This window comes from Adiantum capillus-veneris, chromosome 16, assembly GCF_014529385.1.
Source record: "Adiantum capillus-veneris isolate H3 chromosome 16, ASM1452938v2, whole genome shotgun sequence".
Lineage (NCBI taxonomy): Eukaryota > Viridiplantae > Streptophyta > Polypodiopsida > Polypodiales > Pteridaceae > Adiantum > Adiantum capillus-veneris.
In genome coordinates, this window is record NC_140946.1 from 15080568 (window position 1) to 15103462 (window position 22895).

At 49.2% G+C, this 22895-nt stretch overlaps 1 protein-coding gene across 1 annotated transcript in view; it reads left to right on the forward strand.

The window, feature by feature from the left end:
* Positions 1–22895, forward strand: part of LOC147438605 (Vps51/Vps67 family (components of vesicular transport) protein) — a 160781-nt gene that overhangs the window by 100812 nt on the left and 37074 nt on the right. The window contains exons 11-15 of the mRNA XM_086484658.1: positions 10278–10351; positions 10521–10587; positions 10657–10790; positions 10991–11263; positions 11661–11777. Of these exons, the coding sequence (XP_086340784.1) occupies positions 10278–10351; positions 10521–10587; positions 10657–10790; positions 10991–11263; positions 11661–11777 (665 nt within the window). The remainder of the gene's footprint in view (positions 1–10277; positions 10352–10520; positions 10588–10656; positions 10791–10990; positions 11264–11660; positions 11778–22895) is intronic.

Here is a 22895-nt window from a genome sequence, read left to right on the forward strand (position 1 = left end):
AGCTCGGCTCGAATAATCTCATGTGGCATTGAGGCCTTATCTCGAATTAGCTGAGAGATCATAGAGACTAGAGGCCTCTCCATACATCTCCATCCATCAGTGCTACCAGACCTTCCATGGTGGTCCACCGAGGGTCCCCAAATTGGAACCCCATAAAGCATAGCTGAAGCCACTAGAGTGTCAAAAATCCAGAGCTTTGTTCAAGGTTCCTGAAACTGAAGCTGTGAACACATCTTCTCCAATCCTTCTAAGGCTGCATAAGCTCTCGTCAATCTAGTCTCTAGTGCTCTCCTCAATGAAAACACCAGTCCATTGAAGACTACCCCAAGAGAGGTGTATGCATCTGTATACTCCTCCATCTCCTGGCCGTATGTAAAAGTGAGTGTTGACCCTCTGACCCATTGTGGTATGGTGTTGAACACCATAACCTTGGTTTTCCCAAGGTTAACAGACAATCCACTATCGTGGGCAAATGTGTACAAAGCATCTAAATGATGTTGCATCCCCTCCGGGGACTCAGAAGTCAACAAAATATCATCATCATATAACAATAGTGGGATCCATGTCCCTGCCAACTGAGCTCCCCTATCACCATCCCTCTCAATGTAGTCAGCAACCTCATCCACATAGAAGGCAGTCGTGTTTCAACCCAATAGTGGAGTAATTAAATGAGAAATCCCCTTGTCAGATATTCTCCATATCCAGTGTGCTCTTCATCCTGCGAACACTTGGCCAATCCCATATCACTGACATCCAATTCTCACAACATTTCCTCCGAGGTATCGTAGAAAGCTGTCTGAGACTGGCCTGTCCTGGCATTAAAGTCTCGCAGATGAATGACATCTCCATCCCTAGAGAACTCCCATATGTCCTCATCCAATATCGTGTAGGGTGATTGCCCCTTGAGCGATGCATAATGAGATGTGCTGGGGAAAAGTAGCATATTGCAATGTAGAGTGGCCTCCCTGTCTCCGCTCTCACTTTGACCCACATATATCTGGCCTGCTCATCTCTTCGAACAATATGAATGAGGGGTTGAAGCTCCTCCCTGAATAGGAATGCCACACCTCCTGATCCCCGTCCTCTATGCGTTGATCTCACATCTTGCCTACAAGTAGTCTCCCAATGGTATCCCATCACTCTAGGAAATGTGCCGCCCGGAGTCTGATGTGTTTCCGAGTAAAAAATAATATCTCTTCCATTAAAGCTATCCTCAAATGCTCCTACATTTAGCTTCATCGATCCATTACAGTTGTATGCTGCCAATTTAAGGTTGGTCCCATAGGTCTCGCACCGTCATGCGGTGTGTATTTCCAACACCACTACTCTCCCTTCCTATAGAAAGTAATTTTCCCTTTCTCCCTCGCCGCCTTGATCTCTGGCATCAGCTCTTGCATGTGTGCTACCTGTGTTAGAGTGAGGTCATCACCCAAAATTATCCTAGTTTGCTTGAGCGTTGGTCTCTTCTTCAGGAATTCCTTCCTAGCTTCTAGCGTAGGGAAACATATAATGAGTTCTCTTTCCTTGGGCTTTCTTTTCTCATCACTTCCCTTCTTGCCAACTCTCCAAGCACCTGTATGTGTGGATTCAGAAATACCCATACGCTTCAAGATCTCTCGCACCTCTTCTTCTACTTTTCCAGTGTCTTTGAGACTTGTAACACCAGCGTCACCATGAAACGCGTTTCGGCAAGTAAGGGCAGGTGAAACGTTTCGGGCCTTGAAACGTTTCGCTCACCAAGTGAAACACTAGCCGTTTCACTAACAAGAAGTTACCATAGTTTTAGTTTCAAAGCCGTCAAACGCACGTTTCGGTCTCACGTTTCACTGTGCTCTCATTTTGGACTGAAACGTTTCGTGGTGAAACGTTGCATTTCAGGGTGAAACGTTTCGGCCTTGAAACGTTTCGCGGTTACGCTGTGTAACACGCACATGAAGGGCTCTAGTCTCTCTCTTTTGCTCCTCCTCCATTGTCATATTGATGATAGTGGATGTCGCTACCTTTCCCTTTCTTTACGTCCTCGATCCACTTTTCAGTTTTATCAACCTTCTCTTGTGTTTTGAATAGGTGCTTCGCCCATGAAGAGGTTGTTCGTGCCTTCTACTCTTCCTCTTCCCGTAGAGTTTTCACCTGCTCCTTAATGCTTTTAAACTCATTTATCACTAGGGGTTGATTTTCTCCCTCCTTTGCGGGGGTATTTTTGCAAGCTGCGAGGTCTCCCTTAAGTGCTTCGATCAATGCATCCTTTTCATTCATGCGCTCTTCCATCTTTGATTTCCAAGATTCAAAAGCAACAAGTGCATCGTCTAATCTTTTTTGCATCCTACATTCCATTACAGTCACAGATTGCCTTCCGATGCCTAGTGCGGCAGAAGAAGAGGGTATTTTTGGCTCGACTAGAGCAGGATCTATATCAACTATTCTTGAATCAGGACTTAGGTGAGGCATGGCGACTCTTTCATGAGCACTCCTCCCCTCCTGCCATTACTTCTACAGAGGCCTGGGGCTAGTGTGCGTCATCTCTGTACATAGTTCTTGTACAACCGCCTCTTCCCGACCCCGCGAGCTATGCCCACACACGTGCTATTTTCACCGCTGAGATGGTGAAGAAGGCCATTAATAGGATGAGGACTTGGAGAGCATATGATCATGATGGCTTAGTGGCTGAGCATTTGATACATGCCAGGGATCTGCTCGCAGAGCTTCTAGCAGTGAGGAGAGCAATAGACACTAGACTGACTCGAGCACATGCAGCATTGGGTGGATTGTAGAGGATGTGCTCACAGATTCAGTTTCAAGAGCCTCGGACGAATCTCTGGCTTTTTGACACTTTGGTGGCTTCCGCATTGCTCTATGGAGTTCAGATATAAGTGCTTTCATTGGACCATCATGGGAGGTCAGGTCGCACTGATGGATGGGGAGACATGGAAAAGCCTCTAATTTCTATGATCTCGCAGCTTATTAGAGCCAAGGCTTTAGTACCACATGACATTATTCGAGCAGAGCTAGCTGCCTTCCCACTAGTGGTTGAGGCACTTACTAGATCAGTCTCCTTTTTACACCGCTCGTGGGACCTCCCCAGAGACCGATCTGCCTGCCTAACACTTGAGTCCTCTCAACAATTAGCTTTGCAGGGAGACATAGCATGCTCAGGGAGACATAGCATACTGGTATGGGAAGATGACATCATGGTTTCAGGTACATGGGTTCATCATGGACAATTGCCCCCCTTCCAGTACTCATTGGATGCACCCTCTGTGACTCTTACACAATCTGAGATCACCAGGCTCATCCGCCAAGACCTGATTCAGCTAGATACCAGGAGGACTTGGATACAGCCGGCTCAGGAGTTGGGCATGAAGATGGCTTTCTATAGAGAGCATCTTCTCCAGCTTACCAAGGATGGTTTTATGACGAGGCCCAGATACATGGACACCCAGTTATCTCATGGGATATGATGTGCTATTGGCCAGATACGCACATCTTCACACTAGCTTCGGATCGAGACTGGTAGATATAGTGGAGTACCAGCATGTCCCCTATGTCACATGGAGCCTGAGACAAAGTTGCATGACACATGCCACTGCCCAGCTTACTATGAGATACGAGGCCGCTTTCACTGCTTGTTCAAAGAGGGCTTTGGACCACTCTCTAGAGTCATGGGGTATGAGGACCAGAGATGTCTGGGTCTGTTTTTACTCGAGCTGCGCATGCACAAAGAGAGCCTGATGAGAGGAGAGGCTAGCCAGTCTCAGAGACGGATCACAGATCATAGACGTCTTTAGAGTGGACACTGGGCAGCCAGAGGTGCAGCTACCACATAAGAGCTCACATTCTCCTTGTACCAGAGGCACGATCGATCGAGCGACCGAGCTAGGGAGATCTAGACACCCACAACTACGGAGGACTACACAGCATCGACGGAGGCTGCATCAGAGGATTCGGATCACTTTGGCCCGACATGCACGATGCCTAGACAGATTAATGACCATGGAGGAGATTGATGAGATCCTCCAGCGACTGATGATGGATCTCCTATGATTTAGCTGTTTTGAGGATTGTTCATCTTGTATTAGCCTTTGTATCAGCTCTCACCCGTTATATTCCCACACGCTCATCCACATTGTGTTGTATAGCCCCCAATCACTACCCCCCCCCCCCCCCCCCCCCCACTCATATCCTATATAGTTCCAGTTGGCTGCTTAGTTCATATCTAGCAGTTAAGATTTTAGTTTTTCACTTTACTTCATTTTATTTTCGTACTCAGACAATGTATTGTTTTTTTGCCGAGAAAGAGATCCTTCTGTTAGTTCATGAAACTGCCCATAGGGCTACAACCACCTCTACTAGAGAGGGCTACAACAATCATAAGGGGAGACTCTCCCAATGAAAAAACATGTGTACAGTGAGGCTAAATTAGGAGATGGAAGGATGGAAAAGCTACACAGGTGGACGGTAGTGCCATCTGAGCACACCCTGGACCATGATGAAGAAAGGCCCATGGCGCCAGAGTCGAAGGAAAGCCTCTCTATGCTCCTGCATGCGGTCGGAGCTGCCTTGGGGTCTCTCAAACTATCCCTTGAGAGTATGGATCAGCTCTAGCCAAAAATCTCGAATTGTCTCTGCTGCTGGTACAGGGCGAGCCTCAAAGATGCTGAAGCAGCAGGCCCGCCATATGAACCAGAGTGTCAGGCCGCAGACGAGCTCCCAACACTCCTCTCTCTCACTGCACCACTCTTGTGGAGTAAGCTCTGTAGCAGGCTGGAGTGTAGGTCGACCCCCTTGTATCACTATCATCCTGTTGGTGAAGGATAGCTCAAACTGTACTGCCGGGCCCGTGAGAGTGGACCAAGCAGCTGACTTCCAAGTGCATTGCCGTGCTGTGGAAAGAGTTGGCATTAGCCGTAAGGACACGAAGCCAAACCTGTTGTGCCATAGGGCAGTCCCAAAGACAATGACACTGACTCTCCACAGGATGGTCACAAAGCTGCACATGCTGTCGAGAGACCACTATGTACAAGCCAGCTCCCCACTGCTGTAGCTCTATGTGCAACCAGCCAGTGGAACAAAGTGACTCGCCACGGCTGTCTAGCGTCCCACAACCTCGCCCAAAAAGCTGACAAGAACTCAGCTGTGAGACCCTCCTCCTGCCAATGAGGTGCTGGTGCTGCCAGTATGTGACATCCCAATCGAACAGTGTACTGAAAGAAAGGGACACTTGGATGGTCGGCTGAGGAGAAAGGGTTCCCCCAAAACCACTCTCTAGGATCCCACTACACTCGTGCCAGTGGACAGCTCTCCCAAGCCCACAGCCTCCAGTGGCCAGTCTCAAGAGCTGCTGGGTTAGGATCTATGACACAAGTCCTCCCACAGATGCCCACAACTCTGATCCTCTGAAAACAACACTCTGCAACTTGTGGGGCCTTGTTTGAGACTCTGTGTAACCGACCCTCACCCTGTAGCTCGAAAAGCATGGAGGTACCGTCTCTGAGCAAGCCCGAACTGCGATGAGAACCTCCAGTCGCGTGAAGGCTCCCATCCATCTCGGCGCTGTTGACTGGAGAGGTGTAAGCCACTCAGCAGGTACTACTCTGTGATGTCCTGGCACATGCTCTGCACCCCTCTCATGCCCTGTAGCTGGATGCTCTGAGGCTCCTCTGACAAACCTGAGAACTTTAGCCAGTCACCCAAAGTGCGTGCTGGACCCTCTGCCATGGGACCCCAAGAGACATGAGGCCTACTACCAACCAAGTGGCCTCTCTGAGTGCTGACCATGGGGTTCCAAACAAGGGGCTGTCTCAGTGCTCCTCCGTGCAAGTAAGCTGGTGCTGCTCCAGGCCTCTTCGCAGTTGCTCCCAGGATCGAAGAAGGCTCATAGCAAAACGGTCCTCTAGTCTGACACTCTAGCTCTAAGCCGCTGAAGCAAAAACTCCTTCCAGGGCTCCTCCCCTGGAAGTAGTCCTTTGACAACAAACTTCCCAAGAAGCGCTCTACTCTGCTGTGCTGGGTCTATGATCCCTAACCACCACCACCCCCCCCCCCCCCCCCCCCCCCCCCCCCCCCCTTGAGAACAAGGTAGAGTGATGACCTGCTAAGCCACTTTGGCCCGGGCTACCTGAGTATCGCGCCTTGACCAAAGGAAATTCCTGATCAGCCTCTCTACCTGGCTGATGCAGGAGCTTGAAAAGATCCAGCAAGATGCAATGTACCACATAGTAGCCAACAACACGTGGTTGGCCACTATAAGTCTGCCTGCCAAAGAAAGTGGTGCCAAGCTTCAATGTAACAGTTTCCTCCTCAAACAAGTCCAAGCCAACCTGACAACCCAAGTAACAAATTGCAGTCCTTGGGGGGATCCATCTGAAACCCTCACCTGGCGTCCAATCAGGCGTCGGAGCACTGTTGTTATGTCCCGCTCATAGGAGAGGGGATCTAGCCCAGACGCTGTCGGGATGGGCCCCTAGTGTCCGAGCGGACGGGGTGTGAACCCGGCCAGTGTGGCCGGCCATTATCATAAAAGGGAGGCCAAGGCCTCGTTTGTAGTTATTGATCCCCCATTGGTAGAGTGCCAGTGGTTAGCCCGTGAGGTTAGGAGTGCGCGAGGTCACCTGTGACCTCGCGGAGGTGAGGCCGGTTGACATGGGACGCTCGGTCTTACAGGTACACGCCTACGTCCTTGGACGCTGGCCCCAGCATGGGGAGCTGCCGCATGGTGGCTATGGTCGGGTAGCTCCGCTGTGTGTCTGTAGGCGGTTCGTAGCGAGGAGATCCACTTCTCTTGTTCGTTCCATGGTATCAGAGCCTGCTTGGCTACGGAATGGACCTGCGCACACCTACGGGCTGGTTAGAGTCGGATAATCACTATTTCATGCAAGTTTTGATGAAATAAATGTCTAATTGATTATTTTCTTCTCATGAGCATGTTTGCAGGTGGTGAAATTTATTGTGCTTCTTGCTGATTTTTGATAAAATTCAGCAATTTAGCAGGTGGAAGTGCTGAAAATCGGTGGATTTTTATTGCTTTTGCTGATTTTTGATGAAAATCAGTGACTTATTCATTGATTTGCTGATTTTGGACTAAATCAGCGAACAGAAGCTTTTATCTTTCTTTGTGCTCCTCTTTTGTGCGAAGTAGAGAGAGAGAGAGAGAGAGAGAGAGAGAGAGAGAGAGAGAGAGAGAGAGAGTTACCTCTCTCAGGGAATGATAGAGGAGAGAGAAGAAGAAGAAGAAGAAGAGAGTTTTACGTCGTAGGAAACTATCCCAAGAGACCTTAAAGATCTAACCGACGAGGAGTTGAACTCAAGACCTGTTATTCAAGAGAGAGCTCGCTCTGGCTTCCAGTGTGGGGTTGTTTTTCCAGCGTGGCACTCAACTAGCAACCCATTGTGTGTTCGGCATGCAGGAGCACAAGCCCTCCGAGTTGATGCGCGTACGCCCTCTCCCTGAACCCACGCGGCACGTGTACGGGCAGCCAACGTTGATTTTTACGCTACTCTTCTCTCTCTCCATTAAATGTTATTGAGTGGCCTTAGTTAAAACTTGGCCAAGTGAGTTTTTAAGTGTGCTAGAACACTTTTGAGTTTTTTTAATAAGGTATGAAACTTGCAGGCTATTAAAAAAATCTCTCTGGGGTGGAATTCCGCCACTCCATGTCGCATGTCGTCTCTCTCTCTCTCTCTCTCTCTCTCTCTCTCTCTCTCTCTCTCTCTCTCTCAGTTCAGTTGTTATTGAAGTGCTAAAAGTCTGTTCTGTCTGTTCTTTTCTATTGGCACGTGGTGCCCGACTTGTGACACTGTGCAAGGGCTTAATTCCCGGCTTACGGCTTTGGAAAATACGGCTCAGTTGATGACTGCGTGTATTTCGGAGGGCAAAACCCATCTCGAGCAATTGCGGACGCAGGTTGCTGCTTTTGGGCATTCACAGGGTGATCCTACTGCCACCATTCCGTACAAAACCACTAATTTCTCAAGAGAAGAGAAAGAATGTACGGAATTGGCCGTAAATAACTGGCTGCACTAGTGGACCACGTATTTTGACATCCATGGGGAGCATGATGAACGGAGGATTCAGACAATTCCTCTTTATTGCGAAGCAAGACGCTTACCTGGTGGCGTGATATGATAGAGAAGCCTACGACGTGGGCTGACTTTTGTGTGAAATTAAACAAGGATTTCGCCAAAATGGATCCTTTGAAAGCTTACGCCAAATTGCAGAGTCCTTCGATGAAAGCTCTGTCTTTTGATAAGTACACAACAGCTTTCAAAGAAGCGCTCACCTTCTGCAAGGTGGATTCCACGCACGTTGTGCACATGTACTTGCTGGGATTACATGAGGATTATTGTTGGGCCTTAATCAAAGCCCCGACTGACGTCGAGGATACAGTGGCAAAGGGCAGGACGTTCCATTTGATAAATGGAGCGATTAATGAGAAGAAAAGAACTTCAGACCATCAATTCGGTGAAGGTTGGTTTTAGCAACTAAGTTGTTTTAGATGTTGCCTTGTACTTGCTTTTAGATAGGGCCTATAAGTTTGAGGCCAATGTGCCTGTTGTATCCAGATTTACTGAGTGGGCTGACAGAGTAGTTGCACATGGTTTTGCTCAAAACTACAAAAAGAAATACCACAAGAGGCGCTTGTTTAGGGGCTAGTGCAAGGGGCACCTGTTTAGGACCTAGTGCTCTTGAGAGGGGAACTTCCCCCCTCTGGTGTCTTGTGCAAGGGTTATCTTTTCAGTTTTCTTCAGTTGATCATGATTTGAAGTCCATTCTGCTCATTACCACTTGTGTTTTTAGTTGCAATCAGTCTCAAGCTTGGTGCTTGTTGTAGCTAACATGGATGGAGGACTTGGCCCTGCCTCTACTAGCTTTGCAGGTTGAGGTTAACCATCTCCAAGTGACCTCAGTCATCTGCAAGATTGTGGGTACATGCCTCAACAAAGGGGAAGTTAGAGACTTGCGTTTTCGAACATGGTGGCCAGGGTGTTGTACATGAGCCATTTGGCTTTAGATGCCACTATGCTGCACATGCACACTTTCCACAATGGCGCCATGGTTTTGATCTTGCCGTTGGTGCGCTTGCTGAGGAGCTAGACTTCCCAATGTGTTTGCTTCCTTGGTCTTCGGGCTGTTGAACCAATGCTGTCACATGGGGCGTGTGGCGAAGGCTTGTCTGTGTCAGAGATCTTGCCCAAGTCAACGGGCCCAGGCTTAGATAGAGCCATTAGACACAGCGATGGGTAGCTTCTCTAGCCAATTCATACTCCTTTGCCTCGGCTACATAGGAGGATGCAGCCTTTGAGATGGATGACCAGGGGTGGCAACCAGTCCATGAACGTTGTTAAGGAGAAAGGGTCATGGCCTTGAGCCTCAAGTGGGCCGACAGCTGTCCCGGTAGGGGGTTCCAAGTGTTCTTCATGGGGAACTGTTGTTTCAACCTCTCAAGGCATTAGGAGTGCGCTTGTGCGGTGACAGTACTGGGATGGGTGACCTCCGAGGAAGGCTGCCCCCTTGGGACCATCAACTGGTATTAGAGCCATGGTTGGGCGCATTAAGCGCGCGTGTGGCAAATATGAATGAATGAGCGTCCCAAGTTTGGCTTAAGGGGGCGGTTGTTGGGGTAAGTCCAACTTGTGGCAAGGCTTGCATAAATTGGCTAGAGCAGAGGTCCCTAACTGTGCCTAACACCTTAAGGTTTTGGTGTCTAGATGGCTAGGCCAATTTGTGGAACCTTGCAGTTAAGTGCGCTCGTGCGGCGACAGTACTGGGATGGGGACCTCCCAGGGAGGCTGCCCCCTTGGGACCATTATGTTTCTACCCCAGCTACCTGACCCTTCCATTTCCTTCTTCCACAGCCTCACACACTTCTCCCTGCGCTGCTGCTGATTCTCCCCTATCTTCTTCTCAATTGGTTGGCACTGGGCGCCATTATGTTGCGCCCCAATCATTACTGGGCGGGGTGCTTTCATGAAGCACTCTATTGCAAGACTCTGTTTTTTCTTTTTCCCCTTTGGGTTGTGCCTCGAGGGCTGGCTCAATTTGATGTTAGTTGTGGAGGAGTGTTTTGATTATGCTTTCACAAGACCCCTGGAATACAGTAGCAGATTGAATTTAGTGATGTTAGTGTGCATACAAGAGAGATTCTCCTTTAAAACAATAAAATAAAATTTCCTCTTCAAATCAGTGTCTATAGTTTCTTCTAATTTAGAGAGATTGTCCTATCAAGATTTTGAACTTCTATTACCATGAATATACTTCAAGTTTATGCTTCTGTTTGCAGAAATTTTATCTACAGATGTGGCTCAAATGGATGACATCTTACCAGATGCAGGCCTTTCAGAACTTGCTCTGCAGGTTATTTTTTTGTGGCATTGTTTGCCACTTTGTATACGGTTTCCTTGTTGCATCTATGGTACACATAGGCATGGACACTGCTGTACATTGTGTTGTCTTATGGGCCACAATCTGTTTCAGACCTCAATATATTTTTGTCTTTCTATTTCTGCTACTTGTTTATGGACAGGCGGCGGAAGCTTCTGTTAGGCAACATGTCACCAGGCGGTTCAAAGGACTGTTTGATCGACTGATGGGTAAGATAACAAGCTGTCTGCGAGTGATTTACCCAAGATTAATCTTTATATATTCGTGGCAACATACAGGAGTCCTCACGGTTGCTAATTCAATTCAAGCTGGAAAAGTAGAAGGGGAGCTTGCAGATGATAAGAAACCATTGGAAAGCCTGTTAATAAATTCCCAAGATATTATTCTGCAAGGCAGCCTTGATGTGCTTCGGGTAAAACATTTATTTTTGTTTGGTTTCTCCTGTTCTTTTGGTGCAGTTGGCAGCATGCCTGCAAATCAAAGGTATCGCATGAGGTCATCAATATACTTGCAGGCAGAGCCATAATTTAGCTGCTATGTAAAATTTCATGGAGTGGATGTTTGCAGCTGTTTTGATGCTTGTCAATTCTTAAGAGGTTTTGTATTTTGCAGGACCTTAAAGAACTACTTGATGATAGAGTGAAATTAATGATAAATTGGAGCTCTCTGTATGTTGACTTGGTTCAAGGTGGACTTCAAGAGCTTTTTGTGATGCTCAACAATCATTTTTTAGCCATGTGCTCATCTACAATTCACGAGATCTCAAAGCAGGATAAACTGACCGAAGAGAGCAAGAAAAAGATACCAGTGTCCAGTGGTCTAATCCTCCTCCTCGCTCGTATCTCGGTGTATATTGAGCAAATGGCAGTCCCAAAAATAACAGAGGTATCAATCAAAGTGATCTTTTTCTAGTCTTCAGGGAAGTGCAGATTGGTTCAACCTTAAGTGCAAAAGATTAAGAGAAAGACTATCATTCACCAAAAGTTTGACAAGAATTAAATGCGATGAAGGTTTGGACTAAAGGAAATGTTTTGGACCTTGGTGCTTGCTTGCTAAAATGAGATTGTCGCCTTCCATACCTAGTCTTACAATGACTAGTGAGGTTCATTGGGCTAGTGTGACGCTTGATCAAAGAGGATTCAGAACTCAGGACATAATGTGGTCGAACACGATTGAGAACTGAGGAGATTACAAACGTTTTTAAAACGTGACACCTTCATTCTGTTAAGAAACATTCATCCTTAAAATGTTTTGAGTGATGTCTTATTTTTTTGCATCACAGGAAATAGCCACTTCATTCATTGGTGGTGGAACCAGGGGTCCAGAAGATAGGCCTGCTTTTGTCCCAACAGAAATTTGCAGGCTATTCAGAGCAACAGGAGAGCGGTTGCTTGAGCATGTGAGCAAGATTTGTTCTCTTTTGTTTTACTCGAGCAGTCATTCTTATTCTGTTGCAATGCATTGTGGTATACATTACATCAGTGGTGCTAATCCTTGCTTGTTAGTAAAAATAAGAAATGCAGAGTTCATTGACATGCGTATCATGTTAGGTTTTGTTTGATGAGCATATGCCTATACTGTAAAGCTAAGGTTTACTTGTTTGATTCTTGTATGTAGAATGTGTAAAAACAAAGAAAATATGGTAGCTTTAAGGTAACATAGAATACTTTTGGTGCTTTACCTTGAGTTTTGCACTCAAATATGTAATTATCGCCTTGGGATATAGCTATCTAGCTGCTGGCGAGAATGAGGCTGAAAGAAATATGGCCTATGAGACTAGAGCAAGGGAGATTGATGATGATATCTCTCATTGTAAAGTGTCACAAATAATCCTAACTGAATCCCTAGCTAAAAAAGCAAAATACAAGAAAGAATCTCCTGAGCAATTCTGAAGTTGTAGGCTGCAACTAGCATTTGGTAGGAGTAGTCTCTCCTTAACCCAATATCTCCATGAAGGGCTGTCTCAAGACAAGTAAAATAAATTTTATTGTCTTTCAAGAGTGAGAAGGGTTTATACAGCCTGTCTACAATGTTATACCTTATGACATTCGATGTATACATTTTGTATAAAGTGATATCTCATAGGCCAGTTCTTTCGGCCTTTACGAGATCTTAATAAAGTCTTCGATTCTTTCTTCTCTCTCTTTCTTTCTCTCTCTTTAGGATGCCGTTTTTAGAGAGCATTTTCTTTGTACTACTGAGAATGAATTTCTTATTCGCTTGTGATATATGCACACATCATTCTCACATGGGCTGAGATGGACCATGGTTTAGATACACACCTCCTTCCACCAGTTGGCTGGGACTTTATGTGTACACTGTAAAGTTTGCACCGAGCAAGTAATGCCTCCACTGATGAGTCAAAGCATGTATAACCACCAAGAGCTCCTTTTCATATATCTGTGCAAGCCTCTCTGGCTTGGATAACATCTGACTCTCGTAAGGTATGACATTGCTATCTCGCATTAAGACCTCTCCTAGACTGCTTCCGCAAGCATCATAGTAAACCTCAAAAGACTTTTTCAAATCTGGTAGCTTCTGCACTGCCCAATATTTAACTTTGCTTGCGTCTTGAAAGCCGCAATTTGTGGAGGATCCCAAGCATAGTTTCCAGGAGTTTCAATCGGAAGGAAAGTGTTACAAATGTGGTCTTCACGGACATATTTCCTCAGATTGTCTAGAAAACCCCAATGACAAAAGATCACTCCCATATGAAAACACAGAAAACAAGAAACCTCGACCCTAAGTTGGATTGATTTGTGATTTGATAGGTGTTCCTACCATTGAGACATCCAATGAACCATGTAAAGCTATGGGAAAAGTTAAAGATCAAGATGCTCTTATTCTCTAGGTTCCATGCAAAATTTTATCTCCCCAGAATTAGCTGTAAGATTAGGTATTGAGAAATATGCTAAGTGTGAGGGCATCGACCCCTCATGGTGGCTTAGATGAGCTACCATTCCTGGTGGTTTCATTGGAGTTAGGTAAGGGTTAGCTTAGAGTAAGCCATGAGAAGTATGGACGCAATATGGGCACAAATATAGTAGATTGATTCATACTTGAAATGACGCATACAAGGGGTTTGTATAGCTTGAGTGGAGAGCTTGGTAGCGTTGTTGGCCTCCCGTGTCCATTGGCACCTCAATCTGAATCGATAGAATTTTCTGATGAACCATCAACCTATTTGGAGTCAAGAAAAAGTACGATTCTTGCAGAAGGCCTGCTCGCTACTGCTGCACGGCGCCCCCCCCCCCCCCCCCCCCCCCTCCCTCCCTGGTCCTCGCGCTGCCTCCCTCGCCCTCACGTTGCCCAGCCTAGCCCGCCCCCTGTGCGCTCTGCTGCCTGCCGCCCTCGCCCTGCGTTGCCCCCCCCCCCCCCCCCCCCCCCCCCCCAAGACTCTTTTTTCTCGCTTGCCGCTTTATCCATCCCCCCCCTCCCTCATCGTTCCTGAAGGTCTTTTGCACCTGGCTCTGCAGCACTTCTTCTTCGGACAAGTGCTCGGCGTACGCGGTTGCAGATTTTCTTCACCGTCTGCTTCTTCGACTTAGCAGTAGACACAGATGGAGGCTCCAGCTCCGCCACAGAGGGACTCACCTGAAGCCCCCTCGCCTGACCCCGCTGAGCCCACCATTCGACTTGCTCTTTCGTCGACAGAGCAAGCGAGCCTAGCCGCAGAGGTAGAGCGTTTGCAGGCGACTTCTGTCATCTGCAAGGTCCTCGGCACCCGCCCTAGCAGAGGAGAGCTGCGTGACCTTCTCTAGGCCCGCCTTCTCGGAGAGGTGGGCAGGATCTTGGACGTACAGATACTCGGACGCGGTTACTACCAGATCCAGTTTGAGACTTCCGAGATGGCGTCCAAGGTCATCGCCATGAGTCCATTGACCATCCGAGCAGCACGTGCCCACTTTGGACAGTGGAGACATGGTTTCGACCCTGCTTCGGAGGTTCTAGTAGAGGAGGCAGACATCCCCATCTCTGTCTGCTTTTCGGGTTTGCGGAGGGAGTACTTACCACTTCTATCCAGGATAGGCTCAGCTATTGGGACTGTCCTGGAGACACCTCGCACGGCAGTCTCAATAGCTACCAGGGCGGCTGTCATTCCCTCAGTTCGCGTTTTGGTCAGAGACACTCACACGCTCCCGAAGGTTATCCTTCTGCCTCGGGTGAGTGGGGGTTGATTCAGACAGAGTGTGGAGTATTCGGGCCTCCCGAACCAGTGCCTTGGGTGAGTGGGGGTTGGTTCAGACAGAGTGTGGAGTATTCGGGCCTCCCGAACCAGTGCTTCATTTGTCGACAGATGGGCCATCTAGCGAAGGCCTGTCCACGGAGGAGGCCTCGACCGATACCACAGTCTCAGCCCCAGCCTACAAGGGCTGGCCAACAAACACAACCAGAGACACAGCTCACACAAGCAGAGCCACCCTCTGAGCCTGGGGCTCCAGTGGAGGAGGGATGGCAGCTGGTCCGTGGTAGACGTTGAGAGGGGCCACAGTGTCAGACTGGCACTCAGAGTGGTCCTCAGGCACCTACTCAGCAGCAGTGGGTTCCCACGGGGAACCGTTTTGGTCCTCTAGAGCAGGACGAGGTCCCTACCCCAGCCCCTTCCCCAGCTTCACCCTCGACAGCCCCTCCCCCCCTAGAGTTCCCTCCATCTTCCTCATCCTCCCCCTCGCCTCCTGCTCCCGCCGCCTCTTCCCCCCACCCTTCTTCCTCTGTCGCTGCTTCCCGCCCCTCTTCTCCACTGTTCCCCCCATCTCCTTCTCCCCCCCCCTCCTACTACAGTTCCACATTTGACCTAGGGGGCAGGGCCTTCTCCTGCGGCTAGGAGATCTCTTGGCAGCGCCTTTGCCACGAGTCGCTTAGCGAGAGAGGGACAGCCTTTCCTGCGGCCCCCTCTGTAGGTACAAACATCTTCCCTTGCAGCTATCCCTCGTGGTCTGACGAGCATTGACATCCGGCGCCGATGGGACTTCTTCGACTACGGCTTTACTCGTTTTCTCGGCGACCCCTCAGCAGACCATGAGGCAGCCTGCTTCAGGATCCATGTTCTGTTCCTTGCCGCTAAGGGGACAGAGGCCTTGGACTCGGCAGTTGGCTTCTCCTTCTCCCTCTGCGACAGAGTGGACTCTCGACTCAGTGTTGGGATGGTTGCACACACAGGTACTAGAGTTCTCTCACCAAATGAGAGAAATAGGAGTTACAGATCTGCTCCAGACTTTGTGGCCATTCGCCAAGTTTGCGGTGACACCTCCAGACTCAGCAGGATGTAGACACATTGTGGTTTACTTCTTTGCCGATACACAGTGCTTGCCATGCTATGTATACATTCATGAGGACTCTTGGACAGAGGAGGTTGCTTTACGTACGGCTCGCTCTGCTTGGGCTTGGGCCAGGCACTCGTTGCAGTCACGCCTATCTAGTGGACGCTCGGATGCGGATTACTCCCCATCCAAGCCAGCCTTGAAGATAGCCCGTCTACCTGCTGCGGGAGCATCTGTTCTCTCTCGTTCTCCATGAGGATCGTCTCATGGAACGTGCAGGGACTAGGTGGGCCGCAGTTTCAGCGCCAGCGGAGCCAACTGCGTTAGGAGCTTCAACGTTGTCTTGTGGGAGGAGAGATTGATCTTCTTATGCTTCAAGAGCACCATCTGTGTGAGAGCCGCATCAAACGTTGTGGTCAGCTCTTGCGTGGACGATATGATACTTTTTGGTCAGCTGCTTTTGGACCTGGAGGCATCCAGGGTGGGGTATGTATGACTATTGCGGACTCTTTGCAGCAAGCCATAGTGGGCAGAGGGATCATTGTGCCAGGCAGGGCTCAATGGATTACTATGCAGGTTCAGGGTAGCCTAGTGGGTTTCCTGAACATCTATGCGCCCAATGTGGCGAGTGCTCGTGCAATGTTTTGGTCATAGATAGTTGAGTCTCTGCTGCAGGCAGAGCATTGGTGCATGGGGGGGACTTCAACATGCTGGAGGGCCCTTCTGACAGGATTGGTGGTAGCCATGCTACTGTGCATGGAGTTGAGTTGGCAGCTTGGGAGAGGCTTTGTATGACTTTGAGGGTCTCGGATGCATGGCAGCACTCTGGTTTTGTGAGGCCCCCATATAGCCTTGCCTTCTCTTGATCGGACCGCAGAGTGGGAGGAGTGAATCTATCGCCAATAGATCGCTTCTACAGTAGTGACCACTCCAGTGACTTGGGAGGGACAGTGGGCATCCTGGCAAGGACCTCCTTCTCGGACCATGCACCAGTGATCCTCAGAGTAGCAGATAGGCAGAGGAGTGGGAGCACGAGGCTTCGCATCCCAGAGAGGGTCTTGTTGGACTCAGCGCTCAGAGAGAGGGTAGAGGCTCTCTGGACAGAGGGCTTGGACAGGGAGGACTCTCCTGCTGACAGAGTGGCTGCAGGCCTAGCACAGATTAGTCGTTTTTTTCTCCAGGAGTCTTTGGCTCGCCGGGCCACAGCGCGAGAGGAGCAGCGTCTCAGACGAGGCATTGCTTCGTTACAGAGGATGGGTCAGTTGCTTCTAAGCCCGAGGATATGCATGCAGCTGCTACTAATTTTTACCGTGAGTTACTGTCTGCAGAGTCCCAGTCAACGCATCAGGATGCATGCAAGGAGCAGGTTTGGGCACAGATGCCTTGTCTTGTGACTGAGGAGATGCGTCAGAGGCTTGAGTTGCCACTTCAGCTTGAGGAGCTATACACGGCTCTTAGGGCCCTCCGCCGTGGTAGTAATCCAGGTGAGGATGGGCTGACTCCCAGTTTTTTCTTGGAGTACTGGAGATCTCTGCAGGTGAGGATGGGCCCTGATCTCTGCAGTGCTTTTCAGCACACATTGCACACAGGAGAGATGCCTGACAGCATGAGTGAGGGCCTGATCTACCTCATTCCCAAGGAGGGTGGCTCCTTGGATGAGATTCGACAGTGGCGCCCCATCACCATCCTCAACTCAGTCTGCAAAATTCTTGCCAAGGCTCTGAGTTTGAGGATTTAGCCACTTCTGGAGAGTCTGATAGACGGGACTCAGACAGGTTTTGTCAGGGAACGCAGTATCCTTGACAACATCTTTACCTTTTGGGAGGCCTTTGCCCTGGCACGGCTCCGTGGTGCCCTGGCACGGCTCCGTGGTGAGGACCTCGTGATCCTTCTTCTCGATTTTGAGAAGGCATACGACAGAGTTGACTGGGACTTTCTAGAGGGCACTCTACGCAGGATGGGCTTCTCAGATGCTTGGATTAGAGAGGTGTCAGCTTTGTACAGACAGGCTCATAGTCAGGTACTCTTGGCAGGAGGGAGAGGTGATCGCTTCATGCTTACACGCTCGGTCAGACAGGGATGTCCTCTTGCCCCTTTCCTCTTTCTGTTCTATGCGGAGGCGATAAGCAGGTTTTTGGTGTCGCAATAGGTTGGTCTACGGGGCTTAGCACTCCCTATTCGGGGAGATGAGCTACTCGACGCTGAGTTTGCCGACGACTCAGCCTTGTACTTCGATGGCCAGGAGGCCAACCTCCACAGGTGTGAGCAGGCTCTCGAGACCTTCTGTTGTGTATCGGACGCACTGATCAACTGGAGAAAGACAGTGGCTTTCTCGGTTGGTAGTGCTCCTGTGCCAGATTGGATGCCAGGAGAGGGTTTCAGGTGGATCCCCCACAGGGACTGCAGTTCGGTACTTGGGCTACGAGGTTGGTCGGGACTTGTCTCCCAAGCAGCAGATTTCTCTCCTTCTCCTGTCTATCAAGAGAAAGCTATTACACTGGAGCTTAGCACGAATTTCTTTGGCTGGCAGAGTAGTAGTTGCCAACAAGGTGTTGTTGGCGACTATGTGGTACATCACTTCCTGCTGGATCTTCTCGAGTTCTTGTATCAGCCAGGTAGAGAGGCCGATCAAGAACTTCCTTTGGTCAGGACCTGACACTCAGATAGCCCGAGCCAAGGTGGCTTGGCAAGTCGTCACTCTTCCTTGTACACAGGGAGGGCTTGGGATCATTGATCCAGCACAGCAGAGCAGAGCCCTGCTAGGAAAGTTTATCGTCAGAGGACTTCTTCCAAGTGAGGAGCCCTGGAAGGAGTTCTTGCTACAACGGCTACGTGCTAGGGTGCCTCAGGCAGGAGGCCCTTGGCAGCCTTCGACCAGATGGATCTTTACAAAGATGCGCATAGTTGGTCTGAGCAGGAGACTAGAGGACCGCTTCGCTGTGAGTCTGCTTCGATCTTGGGAGCACTTGCGGCGTGGCCTGGAGCAGAGATAGCCTACGTGCACGGAGGAGCGCCTACGGCAGCCCCTCGTCTGGAACCCCATGGTTAGCACTCAGATAGGCCACTTGGTTGGCAGTCGGCCTCATGTTTCGTGGGGTTCCATGGCAGCAGGTTCAGCGCGCTCTTTAGGTGACTGGCTAGAGTTCACAGGTTTGACAGAGGAGGTCCAGGGCCTTCAGTTACAGGGCATGAGAGGGGTGCAGAGCATGTGCCAGGACATCTCAGAGTCAGTTCCAGTTGAGTGGCTCACACCCATGGAGCCAGTAGCACCCCGGTGGATGGGAGCCTTCACATGACTGGAGGTTCTCATCTCAGTCAGGGCCTGCTCAGAGACTGTCCCAGCTTTTTTCTTCGAGCTTCAGGGTGGGGGACGCCTTCAACGAGTTGGAATAGAGGCTCCGCAGGTAGCAGAGTGCTGTTTTCAGAGGATCCGAGTAGTGGGCATATGTGGGAGGACCGTTGTCATAGACCATGACCCAGCAGCTCTTGCGACTGGACACCGGAGGCTGTGGACTAGGGAGTGTTATCCACTTGCACGAGTACAGTGGGATCCTGGTGAGTGGCTATGGAGGGATCCCTTCTCTTCTGCAGACCACCCAGAAGTCCCGTTCTTTCGGTACACTGTTCGACTGGGACGTCGTATACTAGCAGCATAGAGAGAAGCCCGCCCTGCTGCTGCAGCACCCCATTGGCAGGAGGAGGGGCTCACAACTGAGTTTTTGACAGTTTTTTGGGAGAGGCTCTGGGACTCCAGAAAGCCGAGGCGAGTCACCTTGTTTCACTGGCTGGTCGCACACAGAGCTACAGCAGTCGGGAGCTGGCTAGTGCATGGTGGTCTCTCGGCCGCATGTGCAGCTTGTGACCACCTGGTGGAGAGTCAGCGTCACTGTCTTTGGGACTGTCCCTCGGCCCAGCAGGTGTGGCTACGAGTTCTTCGGCTTTTGCCTGCTCTCTCCACGGCTCGACAGTACACTTGGGGAGCAGCGGCTTGGTCCACCCTCTCAGGCCCGGCACTTCAGTTTGAGCTATCTTCCACCAGCAGGATGATAGTGATGCAGGAGGGGCGACCTACACTCCAGCCTGCTACAAAGCTTACTCCACATGGTACAGTGAGAGAGAGGAGTGTTGGGAGCTCATCAGTGGCCCGACACTCTGGTTCATATGGCGGGCCCGTTGCTTCCGCATCTTTGAGGCTCGCCCCGTGCCACCAGCAGAGACTGTTCGTGACTTCTGGCTAGAGCTGATCCACACTATCAGACTTGTGGCTAGAACTGATCCACACTACAGGGCATCTGCGATCGCATGCGGGAGCGCAGAGAGGCTTTCCTTCGACTCTGGCGTCCTGGGCCTTTCTACACCATGGTCGAGGGTATACTCCGATGGCATTACCGACCACCTGTGTGGCTTTTCCCTCCCCCCATTTCTTGATTTAGCCCCATTGTACATATGCTGGTTTTTTCATTGGGAGAGTCTCCCACCATGGTTGTTGTAGCCCTCTTTTGAGGTGGTTGTAGCCCTATGGGCAGTTTCAGTAACTAATAGAAGGATCTTTTTCTCGAAAAAAAAAAAACCATCAACCTATTTCCTTTCTTCTTCGGAACTCTCTTATCAATTGTCAGCTGGTTCCCTTTCTTCTTCAAAAGATTCTTGCCCCTCTAAGGTGGACACTCGCTTTTTTCTTTTTCCAGAAAAAGATCCTTCTATTAGTTAATGAAGCTGCCAATAGGGCTACAACGACCTCTACAAGAGAGGGCTACAATAAACATGACGGGGAGACTCTCCCAATGAAAAAACAGCATATGTACAATGAGGCTAAATCAAGAGATGGGAGGAGAGAAAAGCCGCACAAGTGGACAGGCCGAAGCCGATACAATGGGAACAGACTTGCCCTTCAGTTTTATATAGAGTACAATGGTTCTGCCCTTCTCTATAGTCAATGGCGCTTTCCTCGCCCGATAGTCGACCACGACGTTGTTCTTGTGGTACCGGGGAATTCCCAAGAGAACATCACAACCTTCCAAAGGCATTATGTAAAAGTCCTCATGCCCCAAATACCCCTGACAATGCAACCGAAGTTTGCCAATGACGGTTGTAATGGCTACGTCCCTGCCGGGTGCCGCTAGAACTGCCTCCGCAAGTGGTCCCATCCGATTGGGAGTGATCTCGAGCCGCGTCGCCAATTCCGGTGAAATGAAGTTGGCCTTGGCTCCTCCATCAAAGAAGATCAGGGCTTCTTGATCTGTCACTTTGCCCCATGCTCGGCAAAGTTCTGTACTCTCGTCCACCATGCTGGGTCCGGTACCCACGCAATCTGGGACCAGTCCTGTTTTCATCTTGCCTTTTCTTCCACGTTCCTCAGCTGGTCTCAAACTCTTAGGCCTTTCGTCGTCCTTGTCATTTTGTTCTTTCTGTGCCTTTTTAGGGCACTTAGTAGAGATATGTCCAGTTTCCCCGCATCCAAAGCACTTCCCTTCCCTGATGTAGCGAGCCCGCTCCTAAGGAATAAGCTTGGGTCGTGCATCTTTCTTTTCTGGGTTGCTCTTTCTTTTTCTACTTTCATTTGTCGAAGTCTGTTCCGCTCTTTGTGTCATGATCTCATCGGTGGGGTAGGTCAAACTGCCAGAGTGAATGGCAAAACCCCGCTTCGCATGACTCATCAACTCCTAAATGGAAGCGGACTTTTGTTCCAAGCAGTGATCTCGGATCTCTGTAGGTAGACCCAAGGTGAACCGCTCAATCTGTTCCTTGAACGAGATCTTCTTAAATGAAGAGGCGGGTAGAAAAGAGCTCCAGAATCTCTCGCAATAAGCGTCCATTGTATCCTTCTCGGTCATCCGAAGATGGTTCTAAGGAGTTCGTATATCACGTTCATACACTCAAGTCAGCCAAGAAGAAATAAAAAGCCTCTTGAATTTCAGCCATTTAACTGGCGTAGTCTTGCTTAATAGAAGCGTGAACTGTCAAGTTCGAGCATTCCCCTTAAAGTAAGAGGCAGCTCTTCGAATCTTAGAGTGCTTTGAGTAAGGTCCTCCCGCAAAAGCGATGTCAAACTGCTGTACAAAAGACAAAGCCTTCGAAGCATCTCTATATCCCGAAAACATGTCAAATTTAATTGACTGTCCACCTTCCTCAAACTCTCGCACTTTCTTGCTTTTGTTTACCAGAAAGTCATACTGGTTGGCTTTATAAAAATTCTTTTTCTTTGCATAGAAGTTGTTGTCGTCAGAGTCTGAATTGTCTGTAGACGAGTCCTCTGTAGAACTGTCACTCAACAGGGCAAGATTTAGACTTCTTTGCCTTTTTCTTGCCCTTTTCGAAGCGTTGCTTTTTGCTTCCCTTTTTGCCTTTTTGGTCTTCTTCGCTCGAGTCAGATGAGCTAGAAGAATTGTCAGAAGAAGAAGAAGAACTGGGTACTTCTTCAAATTGAACACGCTTCTTTTGTTTCTTTGCCTTTTCAAAAGTCGACTGACGACTCAAATAGCCCGGGAAGTCAGTGCCTTTCTTCTGCTTTTACCGTGCTTTTTAGCTTTGTTTTGCGCGTCAAAAAGCTGATCAATTCGTGCATCAACCACCTCTTCTAATTCCTTCTCTGAATACTTCTTGGGACCAAGAAGTTTCTTGAGGACGGGTTTTGGGGGTGGTAGTGTGCTTTTTTGCCACTGCGCGTGCACTTCCTCCAAAGAGGTCTTGTATCTTTGCCATTTTCGGGTCCTTGGCAAAATTAAGCATCATCTTTGTTGCGTCGCCGATCAATCGTTGACATTCATCTCTGAGTAGGCTGAGGCGGGCCATACTCCTTGCCGGAATCTTCGTTTTGTGGTCCCTTGCCGCATCTCCGGATGCAGAGAGAGTGGACTAATCTTTGCCTGAAGCCATAGGTGCCGCGGATGTAACTATGTCAGACTTTGTAAATAATTAATGTATTTATGAGAAAAGAATTATTGAATTAGTTGTGTGCACATCGGAATAAATCTAGCATCACTGGGGCCTCAGGTGCGCCGAAGTATGGGCCAGAGCACCTCAGGCACATCTTAGCAGAAAATACCCTGAAGCCCTAGTGATTGGGAAATCGGGTCTTCAATGGAGGGGTAGAAAATTGTAACAGACTTGGACACTCTAAGTCAAGAATCAATCGCGACAGCACCAAATAACCACTTCAAAACAATTCACAGATCCCAATAGATTTGCACTAGCCCGACAGAGTTTCGTGCCTAGAGATGTTGGCCCCAAAGACTGGCGCCCCTTTCGGTATTGCT